This window comes from Pseudophryne corroboree, chromosome 3 (genome assembly GCF_028390025.1).
Source record: "Pseudophryne corroboree isolate aPseCor3 chromosome 3, aPseCor3.hap2, whole genome shotgun sequence".
NCBI lineage: Eukaryota > Metazoa > Chordata > Amphibia > Anura > Myobatrachidae > Pseudophryne > Pseudophryne corroboree.
In genome coordinates this window covers 601,135,213-601,147,360 of record NC_086446.1, presented here as the reverse complement: position 1 = coordinate 601,147,360, position 12,148 = coordinate 601,135,213, and the positions used below count along the sequence as shown (strand labels likewise).

General features: G+C 48.9%; 1 protein-coding gene across 3 annotated transcripts in view; it reads right to left on the bottom strand.

Annotated features, from left to right (window-relative positions):
- Window positions 1-12,148, bottom strand: part of LOC135056400 (WASH complex subunit 2A-like) — a 189,983-nt gene that overhangs the window by 85,397 nt on the left and 92,438 nt on the right. For all 3 annotated transcript variants that reach the window (XM_063961493.1, XM_063961495.1, XM_063961494.1), the window contains exon 18: window positions 2,661-2,774. In XM_063961493.1, coding sequence (XP_063817563.1) covers window positions 2,661-2,774 — 114 coding nt within the window. The remainder of the gene's footprint in view (window positions 1-2,660; window positions 2,775-12,148) is intronic.

Here is a 12,148-nt window from a genome sequence, read left to right as displayed (position 1 = left end):
TTACATTGCTGCTCAGGGCGCCCCCCCCTAGCGCCCTGCACCCTCAGTGAACGGAGTGTGAAGTGTGCCTGAGTAACAATGGCGCACAGCTGCAGTGCTGTGCGCTACCTTGTTGAAGACTGATGTCTTCTGCCGCCGATTTTTTCCGGACCTTTTCTTGCTTCTGGCTCTGTAAGGGGGCCGGCGGCGCGGCTCCGGGACCGAGCTCCGAGGCTGGGCCTGTGTTCGGTCCCTCTGGAGCTAATGGTGTCCAGTAGCCTAAGAAGCCCAATCCACTCTGCACGCAGGTGAGTTCGCTTCTTCTCCCCTTAGTCCCTCGATGCAGTGAGCCTGTTGCCAGCAGGTCTCACTGAAAATAAAAAACCTAAAACTAAACTTTTCACTAAGAAGCTCAGGAGAGCGCCTAGTGTGCACCCTTCTCGGCCGGGCACAAAAATCTAACTGAGGCTTGGAGGAGGGTCCTAGGGGGAGGAGCCAGTGCACACCAGGTAGTCCTAAAGCTTTTACTTTTGTGCCCAGTCTCCTGCGGAGCCGCTATCCCCCCATGGTCCTTACGGAGTTTCCAGCATCCACTAGGACGTCAGAGAAAAATAAAAATGATTTTAAACAACAGCCTTGTTGCAAACCGCGTACACCCAACTGTGATTCAGTTCTGAGGTCGCGGTTGATATCCAGTCGTTCCCATTATTTTCACAGGATCTTTGTTAGAAGTCCATTGAAAATTATTAAGTATAACATGTCTAGCATGTCTGATTGAAACACATGGAAAATCCTCTGCATCAGTCTACCTACAAGCAGCCAGCAGAGGGAGTATTCTATAATAAAACCCCTCCCCCTGATCTGACTGGCCAGGAAATATGGCACCACTGATGTGTATAGCCCTACTGTTCAGCATTCTGGCGCCTTGAACTTATTTAAAAATGGTCACCACTGAAAATTAAAGTACACCTCATCTAAACCCAGTGTTTATAAAATTACATACTCTGTGGCCTCTAACTCAGGGCTTTTACCTGAGCATCGCTGTGTTAAACCACAATACTGTGGATACTTCGTATCGGTGGCTGGAGCCCAGGTCCCACTGTATGCTGGAGTCACTGCTCCTCTCTTGCCTCCTCCCGCGCTCTGGGTCCTGACTGCCCTCCCGGGTACTGTAACGCCCAGCGCGAATAAAACCGGGTCCCTTGCCGCGCGTATCACTATCCCCCTGCCGTCCCCGCCGAACCTCCGCTTGATGTGCTGATGGAGGAAGGGCGCGTGGGACAGTGTACGTCAAAAGCGGCAAAGGGAGAGCTGGATGCCGCGGCTACCAGCCGCGGGAGACACTGAGAGCCGGAGGTAGGGTGCGTGGGACAGGGTACGCTAAGAGCGGCATAGGGAGATGGATGCAGAGGCTGCCAGCCGTGGGAGACACTGACAGAGGCAGTGGAGGGAGGAGGGGAGCGGGGGAAGCTGCACTGCTAGACTGTCAGTGTTAGCGAGAAGGCAGCAGCGCGCTCTGTGCTGTAGTTAAACAGGGTAATTAAACCGTAAGCTGAGCTGCAGGACGGGAGCCCTAACCATTAGGGCACAGGTTCTCAAACTCGGTCCTCAGGACCCCACACAGTGCATGTTTTGCAGGTCTCCTCACAAAATCACAAGTGAAATAATTAGCTCCACCTGTGGACCTTTTAAAAAGTGTCAGTGAGTAATTAATACACCTGTGCACTTGCTGGGTTACCTGCAAAACATGCACTGTGTGGGGTCCTGAGGACCGAGTTTGAGAACCCCTGCATTAGGGTATAGGAGCTCCTTGGGACTATACGAACTAGGTCTTGTTACCACCAGTACTCACTGTACTTGTAATCCTGATGTTGCATCGGATTTTCCAGTTGAGAGATGTAGATCCCTTTAGCTGGGATCCTTGTCTCTCAATTCTGAAGACACTTGTCCCCCTTTTAGTAGGTTGACGTAGTCCGAACTTCTGTTAGTAAAAGCCTGCACCCTCCTTTGATTTAGGAGGGATTGGGCCCCTTTTTCTTTTGATAAAGCCTGCAACCTCCTTTTAGATAGGAAGGATTGGGCCAGTCTTAATGACAAAACACTAAAAAAAAAAAAAAAATTCTTTATGGAGCAGAGCTCCCATGTGCTTCTTTCCTCCTAGCACAATTTTTCAAACTGAGGGATGAGAGATGTGTAGGGGGAGGAGCCGGCTGTGCAGACAATGTTTAATTTTATATTGTGCCACACCTCCGGTTGCAAGCTTCACACCCCTACTGTATAATGCTGTTCCAGTGTCCCCTAGTGGATGAAAGAAAAAGACATAATAAGTGTTGCAAGGCTATCTGCTTTCTCAGTGTCTCACACATCTACTGTATAAAGAAGGTTCTGAAATGCTTACTATATGACAATAGCTGCGAGTCATGGGATAGACACTGAGAAAGCCAATGGCTAATTTATTAGCAATATACAGAAGAACTAAAGGTTTGTCCAAAGTCCTTTCCCCAGAACATCAATTTCAGGGTAATTTTATCTGTTATAGTATGTCTCTATTTCTACCAGAATTATGTCAGATGTCAGCCATTTTTCTGAAGACAAAATGCTTTGAAGCCTATGCAAATAGATGACCCACTGTTGCTTCTGCATTGGAGACTCTACCCATCTAATACCCCAGTGAATATTACCTCCTCGTCACTGCTAAACAGGCCAGATTTGAGAGATTTTGCCGCTGCAGGTTGCTGAACTGATTTTACTGAAGTAGGCAATGGCTGTTTCTCAGGTACCGCACCAAACAAGTCCTAAAAAAACAAGTTGGATAATTGCCATGAGTTTTATGAAGCAAAACTTTACACACATACTACTTATGTTATAGAAATGTATGACCTTCCATTACAATATTAGCACTAGGCTCTGCTGGATTGCATTCAGAGAGACATGCATCTAGGAGTCTCACTTACAAATATGTCCTTGCTGCAGTCATGTTAAACAGCCCTTGAAGTCGCGCCATGCCGTGGCGGGACTCGGTAGAGCCGAGCGTCTTTTTTTGCGTTTTTTTCCCACAAATGATATGCAGCAAGCCTAATTTGTGTGTGTAATTGCGGCTCTACCTGCATCTGAAACACCACGTTATAGTGTTTTCCATGAAAACACTAGCATAGCATTTTGTATGCAAATACAGTTGCAGTCACACACAGAATATAGGCATGCAGCATATCATTTTATTCAGCAGAAGCTGCTTGTGTGTCCTATTACATTAATTTACGTCTAAGACACATTTTCGCGGGTCACACTGCAATCATGCGTTATGTGTAACGCGACTTGTAGAACATGGAGCAACGATGTAAGAGGACACATCTGTAACCAAAATAAACTAGACATACGAGCGCTGACAGTGGAGTCTATGCCGCCCCCACTGGAGATTCTACATAATTGGCAAGGGGTCAGAAGAAGCTCTAAGACACATGCACCTCCTACCCAAATTAGCCAGTTCCTGATAGTCAGGCTAGCTGTCATACTTGTCTGTCCACTTGCTCTGTGGGCTGGTTGTTTTTAGTAGCGACTTAAAAAACACAAAAACCACTAGTTGGAAAAATGGCTTACTGCTCACCTAACACATTTCACCTTTTAGACAATGTTTATCAGCACTAGCTGCACATCGCTGGCACATACGCCATTGAAAAAAAAATAACAACACTGGGACAACCCATTTCTCCAGGAGCAAATAATCCCAATGATCACTGCTGTAAAAGCTGCCTAAACAGGAACATAACATGTGGCTACATCTACCGCACTATAGAGTCTATAAAATGCAAATACCTATTGGGAGACATAGTAGGACTTATTCTGTGAGCACTGGGTTTCTATTAAAGATTCTTTTGAGAGGCAGTTTTTACTTACGTTAACTTGCTATCAATTGATCCGGGGTCTCATGTGATCAACTTGACCAATATACGAGGGGTGTGCAATAAGTTTCCGGATGTAGACACGACGTGAACTGTAATCTCTGACATTGGGCTATATCAGATGTGTCAAAATTGCAGCCCCTACTGCCTACTTTTGCGGCCCGCGAGCTGCGCGCCGAACATCTAAAGCTACCTTCTATTTCAAATCAAACGCCAGTTCGTCAGCAATCAGAGCTTGCGGACCGGCAGCAATGGCTCTTGATTGGCTCACGAACTGGGGCATGATTTCACTCACCCGCCGCTGGAGACCCTCGGAAAGCTGCCACAGCGGATGCGGTGCCGGCAGCGCGACCAGAGCTGTGAAAATAGTGGTGAGTGCACTGCTGGGGGCACATGTGTATCTTTCACTGTGGGCGCATATTTGTTATCTGGCACCAAGGAGGCATGTGTGTTATCTAACACTGTAGGGGGGATATGTGTTATATGGCACTGTGGGGGCTATTATGTGTATCTGGTGCTGCTGGGTGCAATTATGTGTATCTGGCACTGGCGATATATGAGGGGGAATACCAGCTCCTGGCACACACTGATATAAGGTATTATTATTATATAGGGGAGAGGGGACCGCACAGTGATATATGAGGGGGAATATCACAGCTCCCAGACTTTTTCTTTTTCTTGCGGTCCACACGAGACTTAGACCTTGATTATTCGGCCCAGTTGAGATTTTGAGTTTGACATGCCTGGGCTAGATGCATCATCACTTGGAGAGTGAAAAAATGGAAATTGATAAAGTACCAGACAACCAGCCCCTAACTGCCATTTTTTAAACAGGGCTTGTGAAATGTCAATTAGGAGCTGATTGGCTGGAACTTTTTCACTCTCCATTTTATCACTTTCCAAGCGATGATGCATCTAGCCCTAAAGTTCTTGTGAAATGTCGAGGCATAGAACCGTACATAGGGGATTAATCAGCTTCAGTTCTGCTAGAATCGCAGAACTGCTACTGCTTAAAATCACATGCAGACATCACTCACCCGCCCTGAAAATGGGCATGACACGCCTGCTTTTCCCACACCACTCCCACCAACGTTGCCACCCCCGAATGCCCGTTGGAGGTCTATCACTACGCGATCGTATCATGCCAGGATGTGATTGCATTGTGAAAGTCAGCACACGCACAGATGGCTGATAGTAGGTCAATCTGCATTTTACCAATTTTGCGTCTGATTCTGAATAAGCCCCATAAGCAACACTGCACACCAAATAAGTCATAACGTGACAGCAGGAGAGTTTTCTCTAACGTCCTAGTGGATGCTGGGGACTCCGTCAGGACCATGGGGATTAGCGGCTCCGCAGGAGACAGGGCACAAAAATAAAGCTTTAGGATCAGGTGGTGTGCACTGGCTCCTCCCCCTATGACCCTCCTCCAAGCCTCAGTTAGGTTTTTGTGCCCGTCCGAGCAGGGTGCAATCTAGGTGGCTCTCCTAAAGAGCTGCTTAGAAAAAGTTTTTAGGTTTTTTATTTTCAGTGAGTCCTGCTGGCAACAGGCTCACTGCATCGAGGGACTTAGGGGAGAGAAGTGAACTCACCTGCGTGCAGGATGGATTGGCTTCTTAGGCTACTGGACACCATTAGCTCCAGAGGGAGTCGGAACACAGGTCTCACCCTGGGGTTCGTCCCGGAGCCGCGCCGCCGACCCCCCTTGCAGATGCCGAAGATGGAAGAGGTCCAGAAGCAGGCGGCAGAAGACTTTTCAGTCTTCCTGAGGTAGCGCACAGCACTGCAGCTGTGCGCCATTGTTGTCAGCACACTTCACACAGCGGTCACGGAGGGTGCAGGGCGCGGGGGGGGCGCCCTGGGCAGCAATGTATAATACCTTTTTTATGGCTAAAAATACATCACATATAGCCCTTGAGGCTATATGGATGTATTTAACCCCTGCCAGATCTCACAATCTCCGGAGAAGAGCCCGCCGAAATAGGGGGCGGGGCTTATTCTCCTCAGCACACAGCGCCATTTTCCTGCTCAGCTCCGCTGTGAGGAAGGCTCCCAGGACTCTCCCCTGCACTGCACTACAGAAACAGGGTAAAACAGAGAGGGGGGGCACTTTTTTTGGCGATATTACTATATTTAAGCTGCTATAAGGATACAACACTTATATAGGGTTGTTCCCATATATATTATAGCGCTTGGGTGTGTGCTGGCAAACTCTCCCTCTGTCTCCCCAAAGGGCTAGTGGGGTCCTGTCTTCAATAGAGCATTCCCTGTGTGTCTGCTGTGTGTCGGTACGTGTGTGTCGACATGTATGAGGACGATGTTGGTGTGGAGGCAGAGCAATTGCCGATAATGGTGATGTCACCCCCTAGGGAGTCGACACCGGAATGGATGGCTTTGTTTATGGAATTACGTGATAATGTCAGCACATTACAAAAATCAGTTGACGACATGAGACGGCCCTCAAACCAGTTAGTACCTGTCCAGGCGTCTCAGACACCGTCAGGGGCTGTAAAACGCCCTTTACCTCAGTCGGTCGATACAGACCCAGACACGGACACTGAATCTAGTGTCGACGGTGAAGAAACAAACGTATTTTCCAGTAGGGCCACACGTTATATGATCACGGCAATGAAGGAGGCTTTGCATATCTCGGATACTACAAGTACCACAAAAAGGGGTATTATGTGGGGGGTGAAAAAACTACCTGTAGTTTTTCCTGAATCAGAGGAATTGAATGATGTATGTGATGAAGCGTGGGTTAACCCAGATAGAAAAGGGCTAATTTCAAAAAAGTTATTGGCATTATACCCTTTCCCGACAGAGGTTAGGGCGCGCTGGGAAACACCCCCTAAGGTGGATAAGGCGCTCACACGCTTATCAAAACAAGTGGCGTTACCGTCTCCTGATACGGCCGCCCTCAAGGATCCAGCTGATAGAAGGCTGGAAACTACCCTAAAAAGTATATACACACATACTGGTGTTATACTGCGACCAGCCATCGCCTCAGCCTGGATGTGCAGTGCTGGGGTGGTCTGGTCGGATTCCCTGACTGAAAATATTGATACCCTGGATAGGGACAGTATTTTACAGACTTTAGAGCAATTAAAGGATGCTTTTCTTTATATGCGAGATGCTCAGAGGGATATTTGCACTCTGGCATCGAGAGTAAGTGCGATGTCCATATCTGCCAGAAGAAGTTTATGGACACGACAGTGGTCAGGTGATGCGGATTCCAAACGGCATATGGAAGTATTGCCGTATAAAGGGGAGGAATTATTTAGCGTCGGTCTATCGGATCTGGTGGCCACGGCAACGGCCGGGAAATCCACCTTTTTACCTCAGACCCCCTCCCAACAGAAAAAGACACCGTCTTTTCAGCCGCAGTCCTTTCGGTCCTATAAGAACAAGCGGGCAAAAGGACAGTCATATCTGCCCCGAGGCAGAGGAAAGGGTAAGAGAGGGCAGCAAGCAGCTCCTTCCCAGGAACAGAAGCCCTCCGCGGGTTCTGCAAAGCCCTCAGCATGACGCTGGGGCTTTACAAGCGGACTCAGAAACGGTGGGGGGTCGACTCAAGAATTTCAGCGCGCAGTGGGCTTGCTCACAGGTGGACCCCTGGATCCTGCAGATAATATCTCAGGGTTACAGGTTGGAATTCGAGAAGTCTCCCCCTCGCCGGTTCCTAAAGTCTGCTCTGCCAACGTCTCCCTCAGACAGGGCGACGGTATTGGAAGCCATTCACAAGCTGTATTCTCAGCAGGTGATAGTCAAGGTACCCCTCCTACAACAGGGAAAGGGGTATTATTCCACACTATTTGTGGTACCGAAGCCGGACGGCTCGGTAAGACCTATTCTAAATCTGAAATCTTTGAACCTGTACATACAAAAATTCAAGTTCAAGATGGAGTCACTCAGAGCAGTGATAGCGAATCTGGAAGAAGGGGACTTTATGGTGTCCCTGGACATCAAGGATGCTTACCTGCATGTCCCAATTTGCCCTTCACATCAAGGGTACCTCAGGTTCGTGGTGCAAAACTGTCATTATCAGTTTCAGACGCTGCCGTTTGGATTGTCCACGGCACCTCGGGTCTTTACCAAGGTAATGGCTGAAATGATGTTTCTTCTGCGAAGAAAAGGCGTATTAATTATCCCTTACTTGGACGATCTCCTGATAAGGGCAAGGTCCAGGGAACAGCTGGGGGACGTAGTAGCACTAACCCAAATAGTGCTGCAACAGCACGGGTGGATTCTGAATTTTCCAAAATCTCAATTGACCCCGACGACACGTCTGCTGTTCCTGGGAATGATTCTGGACACGGTTCAGAAAAAGGTGTTTCTTCCGGAGGAGAAAGCCAAGGAGTTATCCGAACTTGTCAGGAACCTCCTAAAACCAGGAACAGTGTCTGTGCATCAATGCACAAGAGTCCTGGGAAAGATGGTGGCTTCTTACGAAGCGATTCCATTCGGCAGATTCCACGCACGAACTTTTCAGTGGGATCTGCTGGACAAATGGTCCGGATCGCATCTGCAGATGCATCAGCGGATAACCTTGTCGCCACGGACAAGGGTGTCTCTTCTGTGGTGGTTGCAGAGTGCTCATCTGTTAGAGGGCCGCAGATTCGGCATACAGGACTGGGTCCTGGTGACCACGGATGCCAGTCTGAGAGGCTGGGGAGCGGTCACACAGGGAAGAAACTTCCAGGGAGTATGGTCAAACCTGGAGATGTCTCTTCACATAAATATACTGGAGCTAAGAGCGATTTACAATGCTCTAAGCCTGGCAAAACCCCTGCTTCAGGGTCAGCCGGTGTTGATCCAGTCGGACATCATCACGGCAGTCGCCCACGTAAACAGACAGGGCGGCACAAGAAGCAGGAGAGCAATGGCAGAAGCTGCAAGGATTCTTCGCTGGGCGGAAGATCATGTGATAGCACTGTCAGCAGTGTTCATTCCGGGAGTGGACAACTGGGAAGCAGACTTCCTCAGCAGACACGATCTACACCCGGGAGAGTGGGGACTTCATCCAGAAGTCTTCCACATGATTGTGAACCGTTGGGAAAAACCAAAAGGTGGACATGATGGCGTCTCGCCTCAACAAAAAACTGGACAGGTATTGCGCCAGGTCAAGAGACCCTCAGGCAATAGCTGTGGACGCTCTGGTAACGCCGTGGGTGTTCCAGTCAGTGTATGTGTTTCCTCCTCTGCCTCTCATACCAAAAGTACTGAGAATTATACGGCAAAGGGGAGTAAGAACGATACTCGTGGCTCCGGATTGGCCAAGAAGAACTTGGTACCCGGAACTTCAGGAGATGCTCACGGAAGATCCGTGGCCTCTACCTCTAAGACGGGACCTGCTTCAGCAGGGACCGTGTCTATTCCAAGACTTACCGCGGCTGCGTTTGACGGCATGGCGGTTGAACGCCGAATTCTAAGGGAAAAAGGCATTCCGGAAGAGGTCATTCCTACACTGGTAAAAGCCAGGAAGGAGGTGACTGCACAACATTATCACCGCATTTGGAGAAAATATGTTGCGTGGTGTGAGGCCAGGAAGGCCCCCACGGAGGAATTTCAATTGGGTCGATTCCTACATTTCCTGCAAACAGGATTGTCTATGGGCCTCAAGTTGGGGTCCATTAAGGTTCAAATTTCGGCCCTGTCGATTTTCTTCCAGAAAGAATTGGCTTCAGTTCCTGAAGTCCAGACTTTTGTAAAAGGAGTACTACATATACAGCCCCCGGTTGTGCCCCCAGTGGCTCCGTGGGACCTTAATGTAGTTTTGGATTTTCTCAAATCCCATTGGTTTGAGCAACTCAAATCGGCGGATTTGAAATATCTTACATGGAAAGTAACCATGCTACTGGCCCTGGCTTCAGCCAGGAGAGTGTCAGAATTGGCGGCTTTATCGTATAAAAGCCCATATCTGATTTTCCATTCGGACAGGGCAGAACTGCGGACACGTCCTCATTTTCTGCCTCAGGTGGTGTCAGCGTTTCACCTGAACCAGCCTATTGTGGTGCCTGCGGCTACTAGCGATTTGGAGGATTCCAAGTTGCTGGACGTTGTCAGGGCATTGAAAATATATATTTCAAGGACGGCTGGAGTCAGAAAATCTGACTCGCTGTTTATACTGTATGCACCCAACAAGCTGGGTGCTCCTGCTTCTAAGCAGACGATTGCTCGTTGGATCTGTAGCACAATTCAACTTGCACATTCTGTGGCAGGCCTGCCACAGCCTAAATCTGTCAAGGCCCATTCCACAAGGAAGGTGGGCTCATCCTGGGCGGCTGCCCGTGGGGTCTCGGCATTACAACTCTGCCGAGCAGCTACGTGGTCGGGGGAGAACACGTTTGTAAAATTCTACAAATTTGATACCCTGGCTAAAGAGGACCTGGAGTTCTCTCATTCGGTGCTGCAGAGTCATCCGCACTCTCCCGCCCGTTTGGGAGCTTTGGTATAATCCCCATGGTCCTGACGGAGTCCCCAGCATCCACTAGGACGTTAGAGAAAATAAGATTTTACTTACCGATAAATCTATTTCTCGTAGTCCGTAGTGGATGCTGGGCGCCCATCCCAAGTGCGGATTGTCTGCAATACTGTACATAGTTATTGTTACAAAAAAATCGGGTTGTTATTGTTGTGAGCCGTCTGTTCAGAGGCTCCTACGTTGTCATACTGTTAACTGGGTTCAGATCACAAGTTGTACGGTGTGATTGGTGTGGCTGGTATGAGTCTTACCCGGGATTCAAAATCCTTCCTTATTGTGTACGCTCGTCCGGGCACAGTATCCTAACTGAGGCTTGGAGGAGGGTCATAGGGGGAGGAGCCAGTGCACACCACCTGATCCTAAAGCTTTATTTTTGTGCCCTGTCTCCTGCGGAGCCGCTAATCCCCATGGTCCTGACGGAGTCCCCAGCATCCACTACGGACTACGAGAAATAGATTTATCGGTAAGTAAAATCTTATTTTAACCAACTGCAAGCTGCTTTTGGGGAGAAAGCACCACCCCGAATTCTGTCTCAGTGGCTTGCAGAATTTCAGCACAGGAGATGGTCCCTGTAATGGGATCCGGTCTGAAGATCGACAGTGTCTAGGTCGACAATGTTTAGGTCGACCACTATAGGTCGACAGTCACTAGGTCGACATGGATGGAAGGTCGACAGGGTTTCTAGGTCGACATGTGCTAGGTCGACAGGTCTAAAGGTCGACATGAGTTTTTCACATTTTTTTTCTTTTTTTGAATTTTTTCATACTTAACGATCCACGTGGACTACGATTGGAACGGTAAAGTGTGCCGAGTGAAGCGGTAGCGGAGCGAAGGCACCATGCCCGAAGCATGGCGAGCGAAGCGAGCCATGCGAGGGGACGCGGTGCACTAATTTGGGATCCCGGTCACTCTACAAAGAAAACGACACCAAAAATAAAATAAAAAATCCTCATGTCGACCTTTAGACCTGTCGACCTAGAAACCCTGTCGACCTTCCATCCATGTCGACCTAGTGACTGTCGACCTATAGTGGTCGACCTAAACATTGTCGACCTAGACAATGTCGATTTGATGAACCACACCCCCCTGTAATACGAGGAGCGCTTTGGCCAACCTGTGTCCGCCAACACAGAGGACAATGTTGCTGCCATGCAGGCCACATTTGAGGTGGATGCCAGGGTGACCATGACCTAGTTAAAGAAGGAGATAAACATCTCACCGGGATCCATCCGCTTGATACTCCATGGAAAGTTTGAGCAAGGTTTCTGCACTTTGGGTGCCCCATCAGCTGACTCGAGAGCAGAAGGAGGTTTGGGTGACTTGGTGCTGCAAAATGCTGCCCAGGTTTGATAGTGGCCACCCAAACTCTGTCTGAGAGATCATTAGTGGTGATGAATCAGGGATCGATAGCTTCAACCAAACAAACAGTCGGCCCAGTGGACCTCAGTTGGAGGTGCAGCGCCAAAGAAGTTCCGACGTGGGAGCAGTGCAACCAAGCAGATGGTGGCTGTTTTTGTGGCCAAGACTAGTCATGTAGCTACCATACCACTCACACAGCAGACCACCGTCAGTTGGGACTGGTACGCCAAACAATGCCTGCCACAAGTCCTGGAAGCCATTTCCTGGTGCTGTCCAAGAACTTACAATTTGTGGTGCTCTTTCTCCATCACGACAGTGCACCCGTCCATAAGTCCAGGTAAGTGGTGGATTTTCTGACCCATGAATGCATCCAGGAGATTGGTTATCTGCCGTACAGTCCAGACCTGGCCCTTTGCAACTTCTTTGTGTC